Here is a 27,846-nt window from a genome sequence, read left to right as displayed (position 1 = left end):
CCAGCGGGGGCTGGGGGTGGGGGGCGGAGCAGAGATGACCGAGAAGAGACCCAGAATGTGGCCCCCAGGAGGCCCCAGACCACTTGCCACTCTCAGTCCACGGAGTCTGACAGTCAGGGGGCAGGGGTGACGGGGCAAATCAAATCTCTGCCTTCCCCGAACCTCGTTTCCACCCCCTCCCGAGAGACGCATGGGAACCAGGGCCTGCTGACCAGCAGACCCTGCGTCCCAAGGGCCCCCAAACTCAGGGGCCAGGCATCATGGCCACAGCCACGGCACCGGCATTATTTACAGCTGACGCGGACGCCGGGAACTGCCACCACCCCAAAGCCCACCGGAGACTCGGCGCCTTCCCGCGAAATGTCGCACGGCGCTTATTGGCGTGACATTTACAAAATCACCGCTGCAGCCTTGCGCATCCCACTTAACTGCTGTGATGAGGGTTAGCTAACGGCACGGCGTAAATCACACCCCAGCCCGGCCCCCACCTCGCACCTGGCGTGGCCCCTGGGGGCGTGGGGTCCCGTGCTGGAGGGTCTGTGCCAGGAGCCTGGGGTGGCTCACCCAGAGGCCCCTCCCCCAGAATGGGGCCTTGGGAAGGCCTGGAGTGGGGGGGGGGGGGGGGTTAGTGCCAGGTCGGGGTTCCGGCTGTGACCATCCCACAGTGGGAGGAGCCCAGGTCCAGTCCCAGCTCAGTCCCTCGTCAGGTGCTCGCCGGTGTTGTTGGAAGAGGGTTAGGGCTGGGCTTTCTAGCAGAGGCCCGGGCTCCGCTGTGACTGCCCCGTGCCAGCGGCGATGCAGCCCTCAGAGTCCTCGGCAGCAAGGTGGGCACAGTCCCCTGCCAGGGCCACCACGTGGCGGGGCTTCGCACATGCTCATCAGACGCCCCCCCCCCCCCCCCCCCCCCCGCCCGGTGGGCAGGACGTGCTCCCGGTCTGCCTGGCGCAGCCTGGGCGGGCGGGTGCTGCGTTCTGTTTTCTGGAGCATGAACTGTTTTTCCAGGCAGTGAAGCAGGTGAATGCTTGTCGAAACCGGGGATCCAGTTGGGAATTCCAGGCCCACTCCCCTGGGGTTCTGCCGTGTTGGTGAACGAGCACGTGGGCTGAGACGTGCCAGCTCTGAGGAGGGGCAGCTGTGGTTTAACCCGCAAGCCCGGCCTGGACGTCCCCGTGCTGGGCTGGGCTGCGCCTGGGGGCAGAGAGGGGCCACCCCGGTCCACTCTGCAAGGCGCTCCCTGTCGGGGGCAGGGGGGAGGGGGAGACGGACATGTGTCCAGGGGGTTCCAGAAAAAGTGTGACAGAGAGCAGCCTTCGGGGTGTGGCCCAGGCCTCCATTCAGCAATGCGGCAGGACACCCACCTGCAGGGAGCTCACCACTGGGGGGTGCACGGAGGACCACAGAGGGCAGTCAGGGCCGACGTACCGATGTGAACACGGGGACCGTGCACCCCGGGCCAGGCGCCCCCCGCCTGCCTCTCAGCCCCTCACCGGCCTGTCCCTCTGTCTGTCCCCCCCCCCCCCCCCCCCCCCGCAGTACTTCAAGAAGCAGAAGCGGCTCATCCCCGAGAGGACGGTGTGGAAGTACTTCGTGCAGCTGTGCAGCGCCGTGGAGCACATGCACTCCCGCCGCGTGATGCACCGAGGTGCGTGCGCGCCGCCCGCGTGGCGCCCGGGACACCCCGAGGGGCCTTGGCCACGTTGTGTCCCCAGACCAGTGGGTGTTGAGCACCTTGTCTGTCCTTGGCGAGGTCACCGAGTGGGCGTGTGAGGCCCGGGGCTCCACGGCACACACGTGCCTCAACCCCTGGGGGGTGCAAACGCCAGATGGTTACCTGGACCCCAGGAACAGGGGCCAGCACAGCGGAGGGTGCAGCGAGGATGGGGGAGGGGCTGGCCAGGGAGACAGGAAGCAACTCAGGAAAGGGAACTTGTGATACGGGCTTCGCAGTCGTGGGAGTCGGCTGGGCAAAGGAAATGAGGTCCCCACGAAGGAAAGTTCCCGAAAGTTGGCGTCATCCTGCACCGCGAGGGAGACGGTGCTGGCGCGTCACACAGGTTCCTTCCCTGATTCCTCCACTCACTCGTCCCACCTGTGTCCCCAGCGCCCGCGGGCGCCGCCCGGTCCCGGGAACGGCGCGGGTAGCCCCACTGAGCGCTTGCTCCGCTCGTGACGTACATTCTCCTACATGGCACCTGCTGTGTGCCCGCCACCTTGCTAGGCACAGGGGGAGCTTCAGAAAGGACGCAGCAGCACAAAGACCCGCCCCCCTGGCCTCCCAGCAGCCTCGAGCCCATAGTCAGGCCCACCCCCAGGTGAGGACAATGGGCTGCAGCTCAGGGCCCACAGCTGGGCAGAGCCGGGCTTGCTCGGAGGGAGCAGGACGGAGGGCTGGGCCCCGGCCACCTACAGACCCTGCCCCCCCCCCCCCCCGCCCCAGGCCTCCCGCTCTGTCCCCTGGCCCCACAGCAGCGCCCTCTCCTTCCCCTGCAGACATCAAGCCTGCCAACGTGTTCATCACGGCCACGGGCGTCGTGAAGCTCGGGGACCTCGGCCTGGGCCGCTTCTTCAGCTCCGAGACCACCGCGGCCCACTCCCTAGGTAAGGGGGCGTCCGCGCCCCGGCAGCCCCAGCCCCCGTGACTGTGACCGTGACCGTGACCGTGGGGGAGATGTGGACAATCTGTGGGGAGAGTTAGCGCGGAAAGTGCCTTACTGAACCCCAAACTTGACTCGCTCTTCAGAACGGTGACCCAGAGGGAGTAAACCGAGACTCGGGGTCCTGGTTGGGCCTCCCTGTGTCCAGGAAAGGATGACTGCGCCCGTGGGATTGGGGAGCTGTGGCTCTGCGGTGGCACAGGGTAGTCACCCCGTCTTTCTCGTTGCTCGTTGCCACGTAGTGTCCCACCTACGGGTGCGCCGCCCGCGGTCCGTTCCTCCTGCTGGGGGCATTCGAGCTGTGTCGCCTTTGTCTCTTGAACGGGCAGCTTTGGAGCCTGGGGGCTGAGTGCCCGGGGGGGGGGGGGGCCTGGGCTGGCCTCTGAGGATGAATAGGTGGGGCAGCAAGCGGGGAACTGGGGGAGCTGGGGAGCGGGGTCCCCAGGACCTCGGTGGCAAGGAAGGCAGTGGGGCCTTGGATGCCAAGCTCCGTGGGCACGCACCCTCCCAGGAGTGGGGAGTGCCCAGCCCCGGAGGGCCAGGGAGAGAGTCGGGTCGGGTGTGTGTTTCGGGTCAGGTGAGTCGTGTTGAGCTTCAGAGCCCGCATGCTGGCTGCGTAGCTGCGTGGGGAACCTGGAATGGCGGAGGGGGGTTTCACCTTTAACCAGAACAGAGGAGCCAGCAGAGCCCCCCAGGGGAACACGGACACGGGGGCCCCCATGTATTACAGCAAGGCGTGTCGGCGTTCACCCGGGCAGTGTGGGAGCGTTCGTCAGGCAGGGCGTCCCCCTTTCCCGAACCTTTGGGGTGGTTTGCGGAGGGGGGTCTCCCAGGCTCCCCTCTGTGTGCGTGGGCGCGCCCCCCCCCCCGAGAAAACCACTCTCCTCGGCTCCTCTCCGCAAACTGCACGGCCCAGCCCGTATCCACCGTCCTCCGACCTGGGGGCCTGCCGGGCCAGGCGTGCACGCAGCCTCCGGGGACGACGGCGGTGCTTCTGGAAGACACTCTGAGTGGAAACTCACTGTGCTACAGCCCGATGGCTTCGGGGCGCTCAGTACAGCGCGCCATCGGGAGAAATGTGCTCTGAGCTGCTTATAGGGGTGTGAGCGTGTGTGTGTGTGTGTGTGTGTGTGTGTGTGTGCATACCAGTGTGTGCATGCCAGCGCGTGTCTGTGCACATGTGAGTGTGTATGTGCATGTGTGTGTGGGGGGGTGAAACTCTGCTCCATCTGACCCTGGAGGATGCCCGGCACGTTATTGGTCTTCCGTTAGCTCAAAAAGGAAAGAACCCGCCATCCCCTGAGTCTGTGACACTTCTTCAGGCCTCAGATAGCCAGCGAGGAGTCTGAAATCCGGGAGCTCGAGTAACAGAGTCCCAGCCCAGCCCCGGATGCAGGCCTGGCCTGGCCCGGCCCATGCATCCTCCACCAGGGGCGGGGGGTCGGGGGTGACAATACTGGGGCTTCCCCAGAGCTCGGCCACCCACAGCTCCCGGGGACACCTTGTCTTTCCCGGGCCCCTCAGCCCCTCTGTGAAAATCAGTGTGTCTGTCAGTTTGGGACTGTGTACGTCTCTGGTTTTAGAGCTTCAAAAGGCCAGAAACCCAGGGGACACCGTCAGAGGGAAGAGTTAAAGCCACTGGCTCCCTTCCCCGTCAGTCAGGCCCAGCCCTGCTCCGTCCCGCTGGGGGAGGCTGAGGTGCTCGTCAGAGCCGGTTAAGATCACATCATTAGGATCGGGCAGGAACACGGACGGCTCAGCGACAGCGCGGGTTTATCGACTTGACTGCTGCGCTGATTATATTAATGAGAAGGAATTGGGACTTGGGAAAAGGCTGCCCCCGTCAGCCCAGCTCTTCCCGAGGCCTCCGAGCGGCTGCTGGGCGTGGTGGGTGGAAGCAGACCTCTCGGGGTCGTGGCCCCAGAACAGGGGGGGGCAGCGCAGAGCCAAAGGCCGGGACCTGAAGTCTCCAAGATGCAGGAGAAAGACCCCCTTCCCCAGCGAGATTCTGCAAGCCGCTGGCTAAGGCTTGCCCACCCGTTAGTCGGGAGAGGTTGAAGTCATTGCCATCGGCTCATGACTCAGGAAGGATGCAGGGGTTTGAATTATGCATCTGTGCACACCTACTACGTGGGGCTGCTGTGGTGGCAGCCACGTTGCCCTGGCAACCACCTCCTCTCCTGAGCTGCAGACCCATTGGCAGGGTTTATGCAAATCCCATTTCCCCTGCTGCCCCCTTCCCCAGCCCCCTCCTCGCCTCTGTATTTGCTAACACGAGGCTGGCATGAAAGGGCATTAGTCATGCCATGGCCGGGCTGACAGGTGCGGTACCCAGCGGTGGCAGAGCGGCTGCCTCGGTGTCAGGCATAGGAGCCGTAATTAGAGCGAGGAGCAGAATGAGCGTCAGACGAATTACCAGGCAGCAGATCATATTTGTCAGGAAGGATTGCATACATAAAAATTAAGTGACAGTACACGCTGGCGTAATGAAAGAAAAATGAAAGATTTGCCTATACACAGCTCACAAGCTACAAGCAAGTGTCTCGCTCCGAGCAACGGCAGCAGCTGCAAGACAAATTGTGGGGCTGGGAGAGCAGGCCCTGCTTCTCAGCAGCCGTGACAGGGCGGCCTGGGGCTGAGTCAGGGTGGGAGTGAGGCCGGCTCACACCCAGGGCCTGGCAGGACCTCACACCACCTCTCAGTCCAGTCAGGAGTGACCTACCCATCAGGTAGAGTGGTCAGGACCTGCTGGCTTTCCCAGGCCGCCAGCCCTGACCTGGCTGCAGGGCATACATTTCTTCCTTCTCCCTTCCCCGGACTGGGTAGAGACATGAGATTAAGCATCTTTCCCTGCTTCCAGGGGCCCCCAGACTGGTGAGGGACAGACACAGTCCCGGGATGACCCGGTATGGGGACAGGTGGAACCGTGTCCTGAAGGCCCACTGTGTGCAGGCACAGTGCTGAGCGCCCCGTGGAAACCAGGGGCATGGGGCTGCCCTTTAGTTCAGTTTTGTGTGGTCACTGAACTCACCGAAGAGGTGAGTCACAAAGAAAGGAAGGCTTACAAGCTGCTTGAAAAAGATGTGCTTTTCAAAAGTCATCCCACTGAGGCTTATTCTCTCCATTGGACAGATGAGGAAACCAAGGCTCAGAGAAGGGGATGGGGACTGGAGCCCTCAGGGTGCCTGCCGTTCCTCCCCAGGCACAAGCCCGGGTGCTGGGACGTGGGCTTGGGTCCGAGGAGCTCTGGGTGCAGGGACGCCCAGGGCACCGAGTGCCCAGCCACTCGGGGGAGAAGCCCATCCAACCTCACAGCTGGGCCGGCAGGACCTGGGCTGCCCTGGCCACAGGGAAGCGGGTGGCGCCTCCTTCCCTGTGGAGCGCCAGCACTCCCACGCGTGTGCCCTGCGGCGTCCGGTGGGCCCTGTGGAACCTTTGCCAAGTGCGTCGACGGTCCTCCCAGCCGGGCACCCCTAGGGATGTGTCAGTGTGCTTACAGAGCCCTGCGTAGCTGTGTCCCTGGGCCTCCTCCCACCCATCGCAGCAGCCCGGGACACCTGGGAACAGTTGGCCTAGAAAACCGGTTTCAGCAGGTAAATCCCAGTTCTGAGTGCTGACACCTGGGTAGAAGGTCGTGGGAGGTCACACCAATCTAGCCAGTGGTGCCTGCTTTGTCTGCTGTGTCCCTGGCGTTTTTAGGGACACAAACTGTTAGAGCAAGACAAACTGATGCCAGAGAGAGGGGGGGGGGGGGGGTATGTGTCTCAGGGGACTGCAAGTGCAGAATTGATCAGGCCTAGGATGCAAACTGCACTTGTCTGTCCACTCATTCACTCAAGAAGGATTTGTGCCAGGCCCTGCCCTCACGGGAAGGCCCATCATCTGGAACTTACAGGCCGGGATGGAAATGCATTTAGAGGCTTCACCAAGAACCAAGCATTGTTCTAGTCAGTACATCCCGGTCTGGCCTCACTGAGCACTCCAGGCACCTGGGGGTGGGAGTCACCACAGAGCAGGTGAGCAGATGGAGAAGCCCAGGTGCAATAAGGTGGGCGAGGGTGAGATGAGGTCATATCTCCGAGTCAGTGGGTGAGACCCCAATACCTAGGAACAGACTCTGCTGTATGGAGTCAAAGAATTGCACCCACAATTCCTTAGTGTAGGAACTAGAAATAGGCAGGTACTTGTACGAATGCAAACAATGTGAAATTAAGTCAATGCTGCTGAAAGTACAGTGATTTTCCAACGTCACCACCTCTCCTGAGAGCGATGTGCAGCTTGGCATGGGGTCAGCTAATTCATTGAAGGACGTGATAAGCGGTGACACAGATGAGCCTGGTGGAGGTGTGCCTGTGTGTGTGCGTGCATGCATGTGCATACACATGTGTTGCTGTGGAGAGTCTGGCCTTCCTCCTGTGGGGGATAAGGAGCCAGCTGGGCATGGGGGGCATGGCCCCTGCTTTGGTGGGTAGGGTGGGTGGGAATGGGCAGGACACGAGGGACGAAGCCAGTTAGTTGTCCAGGCGAATGCTGGCAGGGGACAGAGAGACAAGGGGGAGGGGACACCTCAGGATATGGGGCCTGGTGGGGTGCTGGGGGTGGAGCACAGAGAGCAGTGCAGCTCACTGCCCAATGCCAAGGACCTGCTCTTTGGGTTCCAGAAGCTCCTTGGTTCTTGCCCTGCTCTCGCCATCCTCTCCCTTCAACCTGCAGGAGGTTGCTCTATCCCACCTTCCACAGGGGAAACCAGGGCTCCAAAGGGTGGGGGAGGGACACCCAGGCTAGGAGCAGTTCCGCTCTCTGCTGGGGAGCGGCTGGAGTGAGTCAGGCCCGCAGGGTGCAGCTCCCAGTCCCCCCTCGCCCCAGCCGTGCTGTCCAGCCCAGGCGAGGCCCCGTCCCGCCTGGACGATGGACGCGGTGACACCACGTTCCTCCAGTCACTTCCACTCCGCCGTGTGGGGAGGCCATGTAGCCGCAGACCCCAGCCTTCCTCCAGTGGAATCTGCCTTTTTCATAGCTAATGAACGTTTCCAACACCGAGAGCATTTCAAACCGCGGCCAGGTTTGTTTTGACAGGTGCATCTCGGGGAAGCGGGGCCCCTTTAATCAGCCTCCGCTTTGAGGCCCCGGTTCTCCTCTGATACCTGGCCGGGTTTGAAATCTGGGCGTTCGAGGTACAGAGGCAGGAAGGTCAGGGTTTCTCAGGCGCCTCTTTCATATGCAGAGCCAGGGCCCCCCACCGTGAGGAGAGAGGGCGGCTCAGGCTGGCTGGTCTGAGGGGGGTGTTGCTGGAAGGGGATTCGAGATCTGCTGTTGGCTGAGCGTCTGAGCATCCCTGTCAGACTGGGCTGCTGCTCGGCCTGCCCGAGTGCCCGCAGAGGACGCCCTGGGCAGGACGAGGGCTGTCCACGTGGCCTTTGGGGTACCTCCTCTCGCCAGCTTCTCCCACTCTTCCCCAGTCACTGCTCCCCTGGGGTTTGGAGATACATTTTCCAGGGCCCGCTGCAAGTGCGAAGTGTCTTTGAAGTCTCTCATCTTTATCTTGAAAACTAATGCAAGTTTTGCATTATGCTTCAGAATGCGAGGTCTTGTCAGTATAAAAATCGGGTTTCACAGACTTATTCCCAGGGGACACTGGCAAAACAGGAGGGGCTTTCACCCCCCCAAACAAGTTGAGGATCCCTCTGATGAGGGAGAGCACTCCAGCCTTAAGACTCACAGACCAAAGCGGAGCATCTGGCCCAGCCCTCTCATTTGCAAGCGGAGGGGACAGGAGGAGGGAAAGGCACGGCCCAGGAGCCCAGGTCTCTCCCCAGCCCTGGCCCTCCCCTCCCTCCCCCATGCTCTGCACAGAGAATAAGCACCCGCCCCTTGCTGTGTTTCAGTGGGGACGCCATACTACATGTCACCGGAGAGGATCCATGAGAACGGATACAACTTCAAGTCTGACATCTGGTCCCTGGGCTGTCTGCTATACGAGGTGAGCTCAGCATTTGGTAGGGCATTCGTGGCAGGCATCCAGCTGGGGCAGGGTGTACCCCACCAGCTCGGTGGGAACCCAGGGATGGGTGGTAGCCGTCTGTGGCATCTGGGTCCATTCCCACATCTGGTGGCCGTCCTGGATGGAGGGCCAGGAGGTGCCATTTTGACTTAGTGTGTACGTGCGTGTGCAAGGTGTAACCTCATTTTATCCTGGGCAACTGGAGCGGGGGGGGGGGGGGGGGGGAGGGTGCAGGTTGCCCTGGGGCCATTGGGGGATTGATGAGAACTGAGCTTTGAACTCAGGTCCTCCTGGCCAAAGTCTGGGTCCGCACCAGGACCCTGCATCTCTCTCACCTCAGTCACCATGGCCCTCCTTTGAGGCGTGAGTGGCACAGGCTCGGAGGCGGCCCTGGGCACTGGCGGGCGGGCCTGCCCTGAGGCGGGGCCTGCGGTTGGCGGGCTGCCGCCGATCACGGTTCCCGTTTTGCTGTGGCCAGTGGAAGCCTACGTGCAGCTCAGCTTCTGTCCCCGGGGAGGACTCGGCTCTGTCCTCCCGCCCTCCTAGGCATGATCCCGGGTCCAGATGGTTGGGTCCCGATCTTCCATTCTGCATCTGGGATTCCCAGAAGCTGCCTTGCCTCTGTGAACTGTGAGGGTCCCCAAACACAAACCGACAGGCAGGCAGGCTGAGCAGGATGGGACGGGCGCCCATGGCCAGGGCCCCCTCCCACCAAGCCCCCCACTGGAGAGCAGCCGGCTCCCTGCCTGGGCCTTTTCTCGGCTCCCAGAGGCGGCTGCAGGGGAGCCCATCCAGTCTCCCCGGCCAGGCAGCCCTTCGAGTCCTTGTCCTGGGGCAGCTGAACACGTCCAACGAGGCAGTGGCGTGTTTGTGGTTCCCAGCACCGAGGCTCTGGTTCGCCGGGTTGATTTGTTGGCTGTGTGTGGGGCCACTCGACTTGTAGCCGGGGAGGGACACAGCAGCAGTGGGAAGTCGATGAAATCAATCAGGCAAGTCCTGGGGCACTGACGTATTCAGGGACAGCAGGACTGATCTCAGGCTAATGGCCCTGGGCCTCCCACAGAAGGGGACTTGCGTGGCTGACGTGGCCAGCCCTTCTGGGAGAGACAGTGGGCAAAGGGCACTGCCCTGGGCTGCCTCCCCACTCCCCCAGACCCACTCTCCGAAGCCGATGTTTTCCCAGCAGACAGGGAGGGAGACGCTCGGAGCCCGGGGCTTGGTAATTGGAAGGAAACATCCCGCTACCGCCTGGTGGGTTCCGGGGCGCCAGCCTGCAGAGCTGCACAGGCTCCCCCACCCACTCACCCACTCCCCCACGTCTGAGGATTCGGGGTGGCCCCTGTGGAGCACACCTGGGCACTGGGCCAGAGAAAAGCTGCCCCTCACAGGGACAGGCCTGCCCTTCCCGAGCCCGGTGAGGGCGGGGAGAACCAAAGCCCCTGGTGGGTTTCCGTGGCTTCCGAGACGGCTCACCAGCGTTGACGGCCTCGGGAATATAAAACCCCTGACCACTCTGGAGGGCGAAGTCCAAAGTCAGCTGCACTGGGCTAAAGGCAAGTGTCATCAGGCTGGTGCCTTCTGCCACCTCCATTCCTGGGCTCATGACCCCATCGCTCCCTCGACACACCTCCTCCTGCAGCCAAACCACCTTCCACCTCCCTCTCCTAAGGACACTTGTGGTTACAGTGAGGGCCCACCTGGATCACCTGGGATAAAATTCCACCCAGAGATTCTCAATCACACCCACCAAATCCCTTTTGCATACAAGGTAACATACTCACAGGCTCCAAGGATTGGGGTGAGGACCTCTTTCGGGGCCATCATTCAGCCCACCACACCCCACTTCCCCTGGGCAGCCAGTGTCCACTGAGGACCTCCTGGGGTCACCTGAGATGCTGATGGTGGCCATGTCTAGTGAGGAGCCACCACAAAGCACTACACCTGGCCCTCAGTGCAGGGTGCCAAGCGGGATCTGTGTGGAAGAGGTCAGCATGGGAGATGCCACAGCGCTGCCCTGGACACTGGAATGAATGGCAAGGATCGCACCAGCACGGTCCCAGCCTTGCTCTGAGGGAGGAAGCTGAGGCTCAGAGAGGTGGAGAGACTTCCTGGTGTCACACAGCAAGGAAGTGGCCAAGCAGGGCCCTGGTCCCCAGGCTGCCTGTTAAAGCCCACCCTCCTGTGGACCGGAGCTGGGCCTCTCCCTTCTCCCCAGCCCGCGGGTAGGCGTGGCCTCAGTGGAGAGAGATGCGGGGGAGGGGCGGGCGGGGCGGGGGGGGTCTCTGCCCAGAGCCCTGTGAGGGGGAAGCGGGTTGTGAGGAGCCAGAGCCGTCAGCAGTGGGGAGTTCGGCCCAGTTGGGAAGCCTGGTGCTTTATTTTGATTACCCAGCACGCCCCGGGAGGCGCCCAGCGGGCTGCCGTGCTCTGCAGAATGTATCTATCTACCTGGGAGCTGAAGAATTGGCTCCTTCAGTGCCGGCCCCAGGATCCTCAGCTGGGGGCCTCACAGCTGCCTCCAGGGGCCCGTGAGGTACCGAGAGCCAGCAAGAAAGCAGGCGGGGAAAAGACACGATCAGCCGCACCTTGTTGGGAATCCTGCTCTGGGATTCTGGCCTGAGCCAGAAAATGGTCTGGGTGCCCCTACCTCGTGGAGGGGCAGGGCTGCAGACTGCTTGGCCTCTGGGTTCAGACTCTGGGACGTGCTGGGGAGATGCTGGGTGACGAGAGGGGTGTCTGAGTCCCTGACAGGCTGGGAGTCTCAGGCACTGTCCTCAGCAGTCGGGTCCCGTTCTCCCCGACATCTCAGACCACACACACCAGTTCCTCGGAGCCCTCCCAGCGGGGCAAGTGCCCACACGCTCCCATTTCCCAGGCCAGTGGTCGGCAAACTGCGGCTCGCGAGCCACATGTGGCTCTTTGGCCCCTTGAGTGTGGCTCATCCACAAAATACCACGGCCTGGGCGAGTCTATTTTGAAGAAGTGGCATTAGAAGTTTAAGTTTAAAAAATTGGGCTCTCAAAAGAAATTTCAATCGCTGTACTGTTGATATTTGGCTCTGGTGACTAACGAGTTTGCCGACCACTGTCCCAGGCCATGTGTCACCCAATAACGCCAGACAGAAAAAGGTCTGCATTTGAGGAGCAGTGAGAGCCATTACTTTGGCAGTTCTAACGAGGCCGCCAGTATCCGCCCCAGAGCAGTTCCTCTTCTCTTCGACCAGTCAGAGGAGTGGCCACTGGTACAGGGAGATCTCGCCATCAGGGTAATCGGTCTAATCCCAGCGCCTCCAGCAGCCCCAAGGTTCCTGCACAGCCCGACGCCCTGATCCGGGTGGAAGGCCAGTGGCCGGCAGCTGTAGGGGGGGTGGGGGGGTGTTTGCTGGTTCCACTAGCCTCCTCTGGCATGGCCCACTGCTAACCCTGTTCAAGACACTTTTCCAAACAGTAAAGGGAAGGTGCCAGAAAGGAGGGAGAAATGATCTGAGGGGATGGTGGATATGGGGCTTGCCCCTCGCCAATTTCTGGGGCCCTTTTGGAATCGCAAACAGCAAGGTTTTTCCAAATCAGATCAGGCTGACTGGTTGAAAGCATCACCAAGTCCCTCCTCCCAGGTGGGACACCTGAAAAACCAGAGCCTGTGTTAATGGGACCAACACTTAAATGTCCTTTCTACTCTGAACAGAACCACTGCGGGAAAATCCATCCTAATCTCCCGCCACAACTCGGAGGGCACCAGGTCACCCGAGTGACCCCTAAGCCTCAGCTGCTCTCTGCTATGGCAACAGATGTCCTTTAGAAAGTGCCCAATTAACGCTTTGCACCCAAGGTCCTCATTTTAATTACTGGAAATGCACCCCCCACGCGATGCCATTTTGCACTTGCGGTAAAGCCAGCTCCCAGTCAGGCTGGCAGAGCCAGCAGGAGGCAGGGCCTCCGCACCCTCCGCCTTCCCTACCGAGGGCCAGGGCTGCTCGCTCTGCGTAGCCTTGTCTCAGTCCAGACGGGTTCCCAGCCCCTTAGAGGGGCCCAAGCCCCTGGTCCCAGGAGTAGAGGCGAGGCTGGCCCTGAACCCCACTGGAGCACTTGGCCGGCCAGGCCTCTGGGCCCACAGGTGCTGCCCAGACACACGCCTGGGCTGGGCCAGAGGAAGCCCCACACCTCCAGGCCGCACTGCCGCCTCCCCAGTGGCCATCTGTAAATCCAGGGGTGCTCTGGGCCCTCCTGGAGGCAGGCCCAGCTCTTGCAGTCAGTCACCAGACCTGTTCACAGGCGTGCACAGAGGACGGGGGAGATGGAAGCTGAAGCCAATGGGACCCACAGGCCCAGCTCCCTGCCCGGATAGGGCGCACTGGCCACCTCCAGGCCTGAGGCCAGTGAGGATTCCGCCCGTACCCCAATGCCCTGCCACAGCCGGAGCCCAGGAGCCCTCGCCTGATCTGTGAGCGTGGCCTTGGCAGCCTGGCTCCTCCAAGGGAACGAGGGCCAGACAGGCAGGCAGGCACGACACCCGACTGCACTTCGTTAGCAGGAGGCGCTGGGCTGCCTTTTGGCGGTAGGCAACAGTGAGCAGAGTGACAAGAAGCACTTGAATCCCATTACGGATTAATCGGCAGATGGGGCCGCAGGCACCGTGCTGGGCTGCCATGCTGCTGCCTCATGGAGCCTGCCCACGGCTCCCGTGTGCCCCCTCTGAAGACACCCCCAAAAGTGCTCTGGTGGGGTGGGGAGTCTGGGTGCCCTCCAGCAGGGTGAGGCCTGGGAGTTCCCTGACTGACCCGCTGGGGCCCACAGCCCTTTCGCTTCCCAGTGCCCCAGGTGCCTGCGTGCTGCCTGCAGGGTGGAGCTGATGCCCACAGAGATGAAGCTCAGCCTGTGGCGCCTCCTCCTGGGCCAGCCACGCCTCACCACAGCCCTGCAGGTGGAGCCTCTTCCCACTTTAGGGACAAGAAACCACAGGCCAGACACACAGCAAGCAGAGCAGGGAATCGGGCAAGCGGAGGCTGCCTGCAGAGCCTGGAGCCTCCGGGACAGTCCCAGGCCCCTGTCAGGGTGGCAGCCGGCCCGCCCGCCCGCCTGCCCTCCCTGGTGTCTGGGCATCCAGCTTCCAAGACAGAAGCAGCCAGGCCTTCAGACAGCAGCTCTGTCGTGGGCTGGAGAAAACCACCAGAATTAAAGCTAAAAATGAAATGCCTCATCACCCCCCTCAATGTTTGTCCTTAGGTAATTCCCTAACTTTGTTACTTAAATAGACATCCTCCCACGGGTGTTTTGGAATTGCTTCTTAGAAAAACATAGGCCGGTGTGCCGAGAGGACCTGCCAGGCCGACACCGATCCCAGAGAGCGGAGCCCACTCGCCACCTGCTGCGTGCAGACCACCATCGGTCAAGAGCCGAGGCGTGAGGCAGGGTGTGGCCTGCAGGCGGCTGGCCCCGTCTTTGGCTGATCGCCTTTAAAGTTTTGTCACCGAAACCTCTGTCCCATTTAATTTGCAGATGTAACAAGGATTGTGTTAAAAGGCCACTTCGGAGGAATCCCAGCTTCCTTGGGTTTTGGGGGACATCCTGCTGGACAGTCGCTATAATGGGGACTGGAAGGCCGCACCCCACTCTGGACCCCAAGGCTAAAAACTCCTCTCCCACCCCTTCCCCTGCAGATGGCGGCTCTCCAAAGCCCCTTCTATGGAGACAAGATGAACCTCTTCTCCCTCTGCCAGAAGATCGAGCAGTGTGACTACCCCCCCCTCCCCGGAGAACATTACTCCGAGAAGGTGAGTCTGCTGCCCCAGGGCCAGACCTAGCAGCCCGGGGGGAGGGGGGGGACAGGGAGGAGGAGGGAAGATTTCTGGGGAAGCGCCTCAGAGGGAGAAAATAGATGGTTGTCACTGAAGAGCTCTCAACGAGACCAGCGTGGGCCCGACAGCAGGTTGGTGGCCCACCCACTGGCACAGAAGCCAGGAGCCCCGAGGAGGAGTGGGCTCTGCCTGGTGTTAGACAACAGGAAGCGGTGGCAGGACCTTAGCTGCCCCGCTGCCCAAGACAGGAAACCCAGCAAACACACCGTCTCCTTGCTGTCACAGACCTAGTCACACCTGGGTTATTTTCAACATTTTCACCGGGGACACAGACTCTGACAGGTCTGCATCGGGCTGTCAGGTACCATGTGTGAGCATCATCTTCACCTGTTCCGGACCTCGAAAATAAGGCTAATATTTACCTTCGTGAATAAAATGCGAGGATGAAATGGCAGGTTTATAGCACAGCTTGGCTGAGGGTATAGGCAGACACATAGGTTTACATACTCCCTCTACTGTTCTTGGATGAGACACTACACTTTCCTGAGTCTCAGTTTTCTCATCTGTAAAATGGGGGTAATCCCAGAATCCACCTCACAGGGTCAGTGCACATAATGTGCTCCGTCTAGCAACAGGCTGACAATGACCCCATCATCATCAAAAGTAGCCTTTGGATGTAGCAAAGGGCCTATTCATAGTAAATGCTTAGTAAGCATCAACTATTGTCATTTCTGTTGAAGGTTAATACTAGTAGGTCCATTATTATTTCTGTCCAAGGTCAACACTAGTGGGTGAAGGGGAGTCTGCAGGACTACAGGCCATTCACTGCCTCAGGATAATGACATTTCACATTTATGATCTACTGTACTGGATCCTCCCCCCTCCTATTTTACCAGTAAGGAAACTGAGACACAGACAGGTTAAGTCACTTGCCCAAGGTCACGTAACTTGCAAGTGGTGGAGGCAGGATTTGAATGCAGCCTCTGAACTTGATGCCAGGCTCACTGGTTTCAGACTCCCCGGGGACAGGCCCCTGGACTGTCCAGTGCTCTCTGGTGGCTTTGGCTTCGGTGGCCTACCAAGTTCTCCGTGTACCCTTGGAGGAGGGCCTGTGCTCTGGAGTTGAAGCTGGCAAAAAAGGAAAACTAGTTCGATTCCTTTCCAGTTAACAGCTGTGTTTTTTTCTTTTAAATTGGGGATTCTATGCTAGAATTCCATCCAGAAGCCTGGAGCCACAGAACTCAGAGCAAATCATAACTTCTCTGTGCCTCAGTTTCCCACTTATAAATGGCAGCCATAATCGGCCTCCCGGATGTGAAGCTGAAATGCACGATCTGTATAAAGCCCTCAGCCCCCTTCTCCCGCCGTCACCTCCGTGAGCTCCTGCTCCGCGGCCCTGGCTCTCCCAGTTACGGGCACCTTCCTAGGCTGTGTGTCTGGGAGCGAGAGGTGCTGCTCGGCCCTGGAATCCCCCGCACACCTCACTTTTGAAGTTCTGTCACCTCTTAGAAATGGAAATACACTTAATTTTGTTTCTCCTGACTTCTAACGTTTTCAAACATGCACTTACTGCCAACTGCATGGTCTACTCACAAATGATGACCGGGGTCACATGTACTTCACCTTAATCCAGTTTTCTTGGGTACTTCACCTGTCAGAGTCCAACTTTCACCTGAATCCTGAAGGTCCGAAAAGTATCATCTCATCCTGGGCAACCTCGGTCTCCAGGAGTGTCCAGCAGCTGCAGGCTCAGCTGCCAGGGCCTTCCAGGGTTTATAAAGAGGTGGAATCCCAGAAAGGTGACATGCAGCTCAGAGGGCTGTTTAAAATGCCTGACCCAGAACACCTCAGGAGTGACATGGGTTGTACAGCAGCCCCGGGGCCTCCTCAGACACCCTGAGCATGGCCACAGAACCCACATGAGCCCTCTTCTTTAGGACCAGCTCTCCCACGCAGCCACCATGACCCCACAGGGCCGGCCAGCCCCTCCAGCAGCAAGTGTTTAAATTGGGGGGGGGGGGGGGGAGGGAGGGAGGGGGGGATGCAGTCAGCCCAGTGATGCAAGTTAAGATGTGGGCTTTCTAAGGTCATTATTTTAATTACCATTAAAATAATTGGCACTCTGGCTATCAGAAGGGAGGCGATCAGAGGCTCAAGGCGCCCCTCCCCCACCCCGAGGCGGGCGCAGCCTTCAGTGTCTGTGTAATTAAAAGCTCTGTCTTTCATGAGCACAATAGAGGCCAGGGGGTGGGCAGACTGCAGCCCTGCTGCATGTTAATGCATTTATTATGATCAATAAGCCCTCGCCTTCAGTTTTGTCCTCTGGCTCGGGCATCTGCGTGACTGACAGCAAACACACACAGATTTGCCTAACAGTATGCACAGTTGAAACTTCAAAAATTATTTGGGGCAACCACTCTCAGGGTATTAAAGCATGGCCTTCGAGGCCACACAGGCCTCGGATTGGTCCTGGCTCTGCGCAGTGGCTGTGACAGTGTGTCCATCACTTAGCCTCTTAGCATCACTGCTCACCCCTAGTTGCCTTGAGGGCTACATGATGCAGATGGTGCTGCCGGAGCCTCAGCGAGGCTGCTTTCTTAAGACTAACACAAGCCGTCCTCTCCCTTGCAGTTACGAGAGCTGGTCAGTATGTGCATCTACCCCGACCCCAACCAGAGACCGGACATTGGATATGTGCACCAGGTTGCCAAACAGATGCACGTGTGGACTTCAAGCACCTGAACATGGATGCGGCGTGCCTTATCAGAGCCAGCACCACTCTGCCTTACCTGGGCCTTCTCTCCAAAGCGGCCACCTGGTAGCCTAGATCCACTCAGTCGAGAGGCTTCCGCAGGTTCCCGAGGGGGCCAGCTTTTCAGCAGATGCTGAATGCAGAGCAGCTGGGGGGAGGGGGACTGGTCACATTACTGGTGGTCAAATTCAAAAGTCCTTTCTTTAAACTGTTGTGAGCAATCTCAGCTGGGTTGTTAACAGGGTGTGTGGTTCAGCAAGCCATGACACACCCCTGTAATGTGAATCTTTAAGGTAATTCCTTCAGTGACTTGGTCAAGGTTGATGCTAACAGAACTGCGGGACTGTATGATTTGTAGTGAGCCTTTGAAAATGGCTGTAGCAAGTTCCGTTTAGCTCTTAGAATCATTTCAGTCAAGCTGTGTGCTTAATTTACTCTGTTGTTAAGGGATAAAGTGGACATAATATTTTAAATAAGTAGAGTGAAGATTTTCCTAATATTTTTATCTACGTTTATAACTTGATGAATGAGGATGAGAACCTGGCACAGAGCTTCAGAAGACAAACAGCATTTGAAAGGCATTGTCTTCCCTGCAGTCCAGCCCAGCCATCCTCTCCTGACACTTGCTCTCTGCCAGGCACTTCATCACCTGCCGGAGTGCTGTCAGTTCATTTAATGATCAGTGTTAAGCATTTTCCGTGGGACGGAAGCATGGGATACAAAGCTATAAATATAAAACATGCCTTCAGGCTGTTCTCTGTACAAGTTCTGGTTCTGTAACTTCCTATCATGACCCTGGGCAAGTTTCTCAGCCTCTCTGAGCCTTAGTTTCCTCATCTGTAAAATGGGACTAATGATACCTACCTTCAGGGTGCTTAAAGAATCTGAAATAAAATATGCAAGTTGTCCAGTACATTGTAGATGATCCAAAAATGGCAGCCCTCACCCCTTCACAAAATTCAAGTCCATGGACCACATAACTCAAGAATTAATGTACAACTGTATTATGTCTAGGAAACTAGAGATGTGTTCCTTTATTTCTTGTTCCCAAATAGGATTAACTGTGAAGACTAATTTATAAATGTGAACTTACGGAAAACTCAAGCTCTGAAAGAAATAGATTGAATTTTGTCTTTATGCTCAAGTTAATCCTCAGATGGTCCAAGCTGCGTCACTGACTTGGTGACAGTTCCGCCCTCCAGACAGAGCGCACGCGCCCCTCCACATGCATCCTGGCCTGACTGAGCTCCCGATAAAGGACTGGGCTGGGCTGCTGCTGTTTCCATGTGTGAACTCTGTCCACTGTTAACACTGTCGGGTTTGAGATATTTTCTTCAGATACCACACCTTTGCCTTGTACGTGTCCTCTATGTTTGAAATAAAACTGGGGAAGGGGGTTACTTGTGTGAATGAGTATGATTCGGGGAGAGTTTTAAAACAGCTTTACACTGAAGCACAATTCCTCGAGGCACCTTTAAAACACAACTTCTCAGGACCCAGACCTCCTGAGTAATCCCAGCATTTTTTTAAGCTCCCAGATAATTCTGACAGTCATCAGCCAAGGTGCTGCCCTGAACTAATCCTACTGTTCTCCCTGCCCACTCCTGCAGTCTAACCTGGGAGGCTGGTTCACACAGCCACGCGCTCTCTCAGGAGGGTCAGGCCCTGTCTCCTCCCCAGCACTGACCACTGCAAGTTTTTCGGATCCCAGACAGGTGTTTTGCAAAGACTCTGCTTACAGTTCCGAGACCCTCCTGTGCCCCCCTCGGCAGAATCAGCATCAGACACAGAAGCTGCTTCTGTGTCAGGAGAGCCACTCTGCCTCTAGGACCCTGTGGAGGTGTACAATTCCAACCAGTCACCAGGCCTCAGTGTCTGTGCAATGAGCGTATCCTATTTATCACCAACTAATCCCGGAGCATTCCTCTGACTTCCGTGAAACTTGCCTCAGGGTTCGACCAGTTTCCCGCAGCTCTGGCCAAGCAGACCGTCCACCTACCTGCTCTGTCTTCCTACCTGGCTGCTGGGGGGAAGGCTGTGCTGCCCTCATCCTAAAAAAAAGAAAGAATTAAGAAGAGAGCACCAGGGACCACCCCACCCCGAGGGAAGGGAAGTTACTACAAGGAGTAAGTTAATAAAGGCTCACCTGAAGAATCAAAGTAACCTAATCTGACTTCTCCGACATGAACCTCGTCTGCTTTTAGGGATACGTTGCTCTCACACCCACCTGAACACAGACCCACTTGAGAAAGGATTAACGTCCTGAGGGGAGGCCAGGTTGATAGGCCTTAAGGGCTAAAAAAAACCACCACACAGCCCCTAGACCTCAGCCCCAATTTGGCTTCCATTTTTTATTGGGTCTCAATCAGCAAACTGAAATGAATGTCTTACAGGGGGGTCTCTGTTGCCCCCCATCTTCTAGAGCAGTAACCAGACATCCACTGACAGCGTTCAGGAAGTGTCCATCGTCTGGACTGTTTCTTCCAGCACCTCGATTTCCAGGGGAGTGACCCTCTCAGTGAGGACTGCAGTGGTCCCTTTCTCACAACTGTACCGTCCAAACCTAGTGAGAAACACAGACAGCCGAGAGTTAAGATCCCCTCGGGGGGCCCGGCTGAGGGCTGGAGAGAGGGGCGAGCACTCCGGCAGGCAGAGGCCAGGGCTGGGATCCTGATTTCCTGGGGGGACTCAACTGCTCACTTTCCGCAGCTCTCAAGAGCTACAGAACAGGAACACCTAGTAGATAGGATGCACTTGACTCAAAGATCAGACAGAGCACCAGGCACTTAGTGGGCACTCACATTTCCTCCCCCACCTCACCAGCCCCAGACAATGCTGGAGAGCATTTGGTCATTTGCCTTCCAGCTGCCACCACCCTTCTCCGGTGTGGCAACAAGGCTGACCTGTATCCTTAAACACTCAGAAATATTTGGAAGCATCAACAATATAAAAATGACCCACAGCCAGAGACTCTGGGCTTTCACTTTAGACCACACTCTCAAGACGCAAGAAAAAGTGAAGTGTCCCCTGCAGAGACACGGTGGGTCACCATGGGACACACCCAGCACTTTCTTGGAGTGAATCTGACAGGCTTCTTTGACACAAGGCAGTCTGTAAGACACGTATCTGAACTGCGGGTCCTCATGCTGGGGCCAGGAATTACACTACAGTCACACAGCAGCACAAATCCAACTGCTGCTCTGGTCTGCCCCGGCTGGGACATTATTTCTGTCAACCTGGCAGGAACTCCAGAACGCTGCTGGCTGTGCCATGACCACGTACTCCTCGAAAATCCATCCTCTCAAATGGACACTTGTGCTCACAAAGCAGGAAGCAAAAAAGAGGGCGATGTGACGGAGCTCTGTATAAATTCAAGAACTTGCACAGCGAAGAATGGCTGGCCTTTATTTCTGCTGCACCTCACCGGCCCTCCACGCTCCTTTGCGCCTGCACCTTTTAACACGCTCCCCACCCGCCCCTGTGGTGCGGAGAAGTGGCTCCTTCCCCCAGAATGGACCCTTGGCAGCTTGTCATCTGGAGTCAGAGCCCCACCCGGCTCCCGTGTACCCAACGCATCTGAGCTGCAGCGTATGGAGGCTTGGACACACAAGAGCCTCCTCACCATCCTGGGCTACGAGAAGCGCGCAGGGAGGGCTTCTACCATAAGCCACAGTGGACTGCAGAATGGGCTGCCCAGGGCTGAGAGCAGAGGAGCTGACGGGCATGTGCAGGGCCAGGCCCACAGGGACTGGGCACAGGATGCCTGCCCCGGCCTAAGGCTCTGCTCTGCCCTGGCTGTCCACTCTGGGAGAGGTTCCCTAAGCCAGGCAGTACCCCCATCACTCGGCCACTGGCAGAAAAGGTAACAGTAAGGTGCCACAGTAGGCACTGCTGCCACCTAGCACCTGCTGCAGTGCCTGGGCACCGAGGGGGGAGCAGTGCCACCCAGAGGCAGGTTTCTGACACCTGCCACCGCCCCTGTCACACCACTCACTGGATGTTCACAACTAGCCACGGGGCCCTTTTGTTTGTACTCGCGAGTTTACAGAACCCTTTATACGTGACCTGCGTCCCGAGAGTAAGATGTGCTGCTGCCGCACTTCCCTCTGGACAAGGACTCTTGCACTGAGCACAGGTTCCTGCCCGCCACAAGCACTACTTTTCAATGGCTCAAACGAGCCTTCCAGAATCCTCACCAGCACACTATTCAGTCTGGATGGATAACCATGGACTTGCTCAGGTCGTGCAGCAACTTGCAAACAGCAGGGAAGTGGGTCATGCAGGGGCACTTGCTCCCACTTCAGAGAGCTCAGCCAAGCCTGCTTCCAACACAGCTCAGGCCTGAAAGGTTGCTTCTCTTCCGCTCAAGTTCCCACGAACTGTGTGGGGTCAGGAGAGAGCACCTACACTAGCTCCATCACTCAGTCACCACGCCAGGTAATGGCATTTCCCCAACCCCTAACCACAGCTCTCTGCTGCTGAACCCCATCAAGAGCAAACTGAGTTTCTGCAAAGCTGAGCACACACTGCAGTGAGTGCCTGCTGGTTCTCAATGTCCTCTTCTTTCCTTGTGAATTAGCCCTGATCTGGGTTTTGAACGTATGTTGTCAAAGTTAAAGCAAGGGTTCCAGAAGGCGATGTGCTGGCTATCCTCAGAAGAATGCAGCTGGAAGCAGCGCTCAGGGAGCCACACACACCTTGAGTTGCTCAGGCTCCAAGAAGAGGTCAGGAGACACAGGATGGTCAAGCAGCTGGACAACAATGCGGGAGTGCAAATGAGTGGTTCCTCTGCACACCAGCCACCAGGGCTGGAAACGGTGCATTTCTGTTCAGCAAATCAGCTTGTCCCCGCTCTGAGCCTGGGCCGCACCAATGAGACCCAGTGCGGCTGAGCACAAGCCACAGGCTAACTGGCACAGCTCCCTCAAGGGTCGGAAACACCTGTTAGCTCCCAAGGCTGGGCTTCAGACTCTTAACCAGTGGTTATACCCTCGCAGGACGCGCACCACTCTGAGAAAAGCTATGGACCGGTTCCCCTGGAAAAATGCCTCTTCTCACAGAATTTCACACAGAAAGAACAGCAGGTAATTCAACGCTGTTCCCCTAACCCTCCACCCAGGACTCTGTTGTGGGTCTCACTCCACCTCTCCCATCAACATTTTACAAATTAAATCACTTTTCTATGCCTGACAGCAGCCCAGAATCATAAATCAAATGACTCAAAGGTCTGTTGTGTGAGGCTGGTTTGGGGACACTGGATTTACTTAACGTGGGTAAGAAGCAAGAAAGCTCTGTACCCGGCCGGCGTTGCTCAATGGTTGAGCGTCAACCTATGAACCAGGAGGTCCTGGTTCAATTGCCAGTCAGGGCACATGCCCAGGTTGCGGGCTCGATCCCCAGTGAGGGCTCTGCAGGAGGCAGCCAACTGATGTTTCTCTCATTACTGATGTTTCTATCTCTCCCTCTCCCTTCCTCTCTAAAAATATTAAAAGAAGGCTCTGTCCAGATGCCACGGAGAGGCCAAGGGTGGCACGGAAGCCATGGGACACGGGAAGAACTGCCCTTCCTTCACTCACCTGGTCCCCTTCTTGTTGGGTACTGAGTACGGGCGGAGAAAGTCCAGCTTGCTCTTGCTGATGACACAGAGGTCAATGTTACTTCCAGAGCCCAAGTCATTGAAGATGCCAGCTGCAATGGCCTCGCTCACCAGCTTCTTGGCTTCCTCCTCCTGAGAAAGAGAATGGCAACAACGATGTCCAGCCGTGCGCACACTCCCCTGGAGGGAGGCACTGTTTTCAATGCCCATTTGGAGATGAAGGGAAGGCCTCAAAGCACCTCAACGATTTGCCACAGGTTCCTCATCTGGTAAGTGCGGGACCCAGGCCTTTCAAACCTTTTATGCGTGCACCCCTCTTCCACACACTGCTTCAGGCCAATCACCACATAACTGAGGTGATGGGCAGACGGAGAGCAACTTATCAGAGCTCAGTAAATTCTTCTTGTAAAGGGGCCAGGCTTTGTGAATATTCAGTATACAGTAGGTCCTCGGGTTACGTCGGAGATCCGTTCCTACGGCGTGACATAACGCGATTTTCGCCGTAAGTCGGAACCCACCTACATAAGCACCTACGTCACTCACATGGAGCACATACACAGCAGTAATGAAGTGAAACAGTAAAAAAAATTTAAAAGAAAGATAACAATTCCTGACCTTTACTTGTGGTAAATAAGTAATAAAAAACATAAAGCACATATGTACATATGTCGAAATGACGGAACTTTTTTTTTATAAATAAATGGGAGATGGCGACATAACCATGAAACGACGTACGTTGAGTCCAACGTAACCCGAGGACTGCCTGTATGTCATAACTCAGCCATGACAGCACAAAGCAGCCATAGACAATATGTAAACAAGTATGTGTAGCTATGTGCCAAGAAAACTATATTAACAAAAACAGGCGGTGGAATGGATTTGGCCCATGGGCTGTAGTTTGCTAACCCCTGATTGAAAATATCCAACAATGGTTGGAACGTGCTTCCTGATAATACAATGAAGAATGTCAACATCATAGGGAGAAGTAACACCAAACATGAGAGTTCTGGGAAAAGGCTGGCAGAGTCAAGTGTGGGACCTCCTGCCCAAGAGAACCTATCACCTCCCCGACTAACGAGCCTACATGTTCATTGAAGTGATTCATTTCTTTGAATTACTCTTTCTTCTACTTCTCCTTTAAGAAGCAAGTCTAAGTCCCCACCAGTTATTGGTAAAAAATAGCTTAATTCACTTCCTATCCAAGAAGGCCTACAACATGCCGGGTCCTGTGCTGGGAGCTAGGACTGCGGAGATGGATGAAGACCCAAAGGTCCCTGCCCTGTAGGGACTTGGAGTCCAGCGGGGACATCAGACCCAAGGAACTACAATGTATGGCTAGCAGATAGCAGAAGGAGCGGTGGGAACACTGGCTGGGTCAGCAAAGCTTCAGAGAGGCCTGAAGGCAAGGCCGCACACCACGCCCTCAAAAACCAGGGCAGTGAAACAGAAGGCGGGCAGGAGAAAGCAAGGAGGGACCTGGGGAGCACCAAGTTCGAGCTCTCTATGCAACAATGACAAAAGTGAATCCATCTCCCAAAGAAGGGACTCCACCTTGTGCTGCAGCCCCTTCCCTACCCACCAGGACATGAGAGTCCATAAACATGCAAACTAAACTAAAGAGCACATCCAGTAACATCCTTTGAGAAATAAGGCTCCCCCTCCCAAATTCTAGCCTGAGACCATCACATCAATGGGCAAATTCTCTGACTTCAAGCTGTGAGCTCTGAAAGACCACTCAGACTCCTGCTCCTCTGCCTGCCCTAAGCCAGGCAGTGGGATTCCAGTGTCAACAGCACCCTCCACAGACTCAGAGAAGGATGGAGATGGCTCTGGAGGAAGTGGGATCCTCAGCAACTCAGCAGCAAAGGCTAGAGTATCATTCTGATCTTCATTCCCCAGTTTTACTCACTTTCTGATTGGCACCTATGTGGGGCACCAAAGTCGGTTATTGTCTTGCACATATACAGCCCCATAACAAGATCCGGTAATCAGGAATTCTCTCCCAGGACTCCCAACAGTCTATGAGGCCTAAGCCTTACCAGAAACTAGTGAAGGTGGTAATAAAGAAGCATCTTAGAGAAGGAGATGGCTGCTGCTGATGCTTCCATACACACAGCAAAAGCCAACCACTAACTTAACAAATGCAACCTCATTCCAACTTGTTTTTCTTATTAAACAACCCTGAACATGCATGCCTGCGTGTGTTGGGGGCATCCTGTTTATTCCCCTGTTCCTGACCTACCATCTCTACTTTCCTTCTCTTCTCTGCTGCATTATTTCCTTTGCTTTGTCATCGCTGCTTTTGCTGCTGGCGCCTTGAGCCAGCCAACAGTACCTAGTGGATGTCACAAATCCTGCTGGCATCAATTAGGACTGCAGTTTAAAATTATTTTATATTTGGGGATGGGGATGGGGGAGACTTAAAGGAAACTGAAATATACACATGATATTAGGCATGCATATCTAATGTCAATCAATTAGACCGGCACACAGATGCCAGAATGCTGACAGTGCTGAGTTGTAGGTGAGCCTTCCTCTATTTTACAAATATTCTGTCAGTAGATACACGTACAAAACTTAAAAATGTGCACATTTAAGATATATTATGTATAGCTTTATTCATAAAATTATCATGTGTGCTGTTATTTAAGTGTAAAATAAAGGCTTTTAAAAATTGGGATAACACCTTTTAAATTCCTTTCCTCCCCACCAATTCTACGGAAGATAATTCCTTAAGGAAAAAAGAATCTCACAAGTCCCTTACCCTCCTCATATACACCGGACTCAAAAATGGTATGAACCTTACATTTTATTGAGCACTACTATAATGTGCCAAGTACCGAGTTAGGCACTTTGACAATCATGGTTTTTATCCCTGCTCCCACCCATCTTCTGAGGTTGGTGCTGTCACAAACTATGGCGGGGGGGAGAGATACATCCTCACCCAAGGTCACACTGCTAGTAAATAATAAAAGAGGTCTTCAGGCTCCAGGGCTGGCATGCCGCGGCACCACACCACTCACAAGTAACCTGTCTCAGTTCTGGGCTGGGGGCTCCTTGGCAAGTCGGGGACAGTGGACAGCAGTTCCCTGATTAGGGTTATGTCGTTCCCCGATCACCAGGCATCTTCAGAACCCGGGCAAGTTTAAAAGAAGGATGGTGGTTGCCAATTTCTCTTTGAGCCAACTAACAGCTCCTCTGAGGGTCATTTCCAAGGGGGTGGTGAGCAGTTTCACAAACTGCCCACAGACTACCACCTAAACAAACATGTCTACAATGTAATATGACAAAGTTCAATATTAAGATCCAAAGTGTTATTTCACATAGCCCCACCCCCATCAAAGCCCTCTCAAAACACCAACAAGGCTCTGCTGTCCACCCATTACTTACATAGTTAATGTCCTCAACAAATATTTACAGGCACCCACTATGTCCCAGGAACTGCTTCACACGTCCAATACTGTCTTTCACCACAGGATTTCCATTCCCAGAATTCTAGACACATATGCAAATGTGCTACTGGGCATATTCATACTGTGTTTTCTTTATAGTAGAATTTCACAATTAAACAACTCTTGTCTTTAACACGTGTTACCAACTATTTAGGAAAACTATCAAAAAAAATCACAAACTAAAAGCAAGAGGTAGGGAAAACACCACATTTGTATCTGTCTCTGGCCCACAATACAGGCAAGCAGCATTGTTTCCCCCTCTGGGATTCGTTCTTCATAGGGAAACGCGCCTCCCTTTTTTGGAAGATGCAGAGTGACCTGAGTCCTGCGCATCGTCTGACTGGGGACAGCTGTGACAGAGCGCTCTGACAAGGGCCCTGCAGAGCCCGTGACCCCAGCTGTCAGGCCCAGGTGGGATGCTCTCCCACTGCCAGGTCGGCATCCGCCCCGGCCAGCTGCTCACAGATTTATGTTGCTAGTCACAGAGGAACTTGGATTAGTATGTAGATGGACCAGGAGGACTCACCCTGGCTACCAGAAAAATCTCCCAGGCTAATGATATAGCTTCTTTTTATTTTGAGATATTCAAGCAAAAGATCACCATGATCCTAGTGGTTGAAAGTTAGTTGGGGACCCAGGGTCAAGGTAATCGGGCAGATGTGGAGGTGGACCGGCTAGATTTGAATCCCCAGTTTCCTACTTAACTGCTGTGCAACCTTGAGCAAGTCACTTCACCTCTCTGGCTTCACCCTCCTCCTCTGTGATACAGTGATGATAAATTAGGAGTCCTCACAAACTGCTGCAAGAATCAGAAATAAAGTATGACAAGCACCTACTCTGGTGTCTGGCGTGTAGCTGTTGCTTAATAAATGGTAACTTATTTAATCAAGCAAGCCAGAGGGCTCCTAGAGATACAGTTTATCTCTAAGCAATGACAGCCGCACTAAAGCCCAGGCCAGGAGAAGGAGGCCCAAACAAACGTGCTGACAAATCTTCACCCAGTGCCATGGAGAAGTTCCTGTAATAATTAATCCAAGCAAAAAGCACACTCCCTCAAGTTCAGAGAATATAAAAGGAGCACTTCCTGCTTTATGGCTACAAAGACCAAACTAACTGGGAATATCAGTCCCGCGGGCCACCCCTGCTTCTTAAATGAGATTACAATAAGAGTGATGTACTGTACTACAAGTCAGCTGTGACAAGCAGCACTTTATAGAGCTATCTGTTTGTCTCCATCACTGCATCGCACAATGTGTCCCTGGACTCCAATGTGCAGCTCCATTTACCGCTACATGACAAATGGGCAGCACTTGTAAAAGGCACAAAGAGGTCCACGTCGGCCATGTAATGGTCACCACAGCTGTACCCGAGTGCTTGAGGGGACAAAACAGACCCCCAAGTTCATTAAACTGACCAGTAATGGATCTTTCAAAAAGTGCCTTAGGAATCGTACAGAAAAGGCTAAAATAAATAACTCAGCATGGAAGGCTAATCTGAAATGGTGTTTGATAAATTATTTATAACACAGGCGATTGTCTGCATTTAATATTGGAGCTACTAGCAGCATCTTTAAAAGATGATTTATGTGTTGTAATGCTAT

The 27,846-nt window shown here is 55.9% G+C and overlaps 2 protein-coding genes across 2 annotated transcripts in view; one reads left to right on the top strand and one right to left on the bottom strand.

Annotated features, from left to right (window-relative positions):
- Positions 1-19,408, top strand: part of NEK6 (NIMA related kinase 6) — a 68,336-nt gene extending 48,928 nt beyond the window's left edge. Inside the window, exons 6-10 of the mRNA XM_079791001.1 lie at positions 1,534-1,642; positions 2,491-2,598; positions 8,540-8,634; positions 14,309-14,422; positions 17,078-19,408. Coding sequence (XP_079647127.1) covers positions 1,534-1,642; positions 2,491-2,598; positions 8,540-8,634; positions 14,309-14,422; positions 17,078-17,188 — 537 coding nt within the window. The 3' untranslated portion in view covers positions 17,189-19,408. The remainder of the gene's footprint in view (positions 1-1,533; positions 1,643-2,490; positions 2,599-8,539; positions 8,635-14,308; positions 14,423-17,077) is intronic.
- Positions 19,409-19,534: 126 nt separating this feature from the next.
- Positions 19,535-27,846, bottom strand: part of PSMB7 (proteasome 20S subunit beta 7) — a 51,229-nt gene continuing 42,917 nt past the window's right edge. Inside the window, exons 7-8 of the mRNA XM_079791002.1 lie at positions 22,775-22,926; positions 19,535-19,761 (exon numbers count right to left, since the gene is read on the bottom strand). Of these exons, the coding sequence (XP_079647128.1) occupies positions 19,650-19,761; positions 22,775-22,926 (264 nt within the window). The 3' untranslated portion in view covers positions 19,535-19,649. The remainder of the gene's footprint in view (positions 19,762-22,774; positions 22,927-27,846) is intronic.

This window comes from Cnephaeus nilssonii, assembly GCF_951640355.1.
Source record: "Cnephaeus nilssonii genome assembly, chromosome: 14".
Taxonomy (NCBI): Eukaryota; Metazoa; Chordata; class Mammalia; order Chiroptera; family Vespertilionidae; genus Cnephaeus; species Cnephaeus nilssonii.
This window is presented reverse-complemented; position numbering and strand designations above follow the sequence as displayed.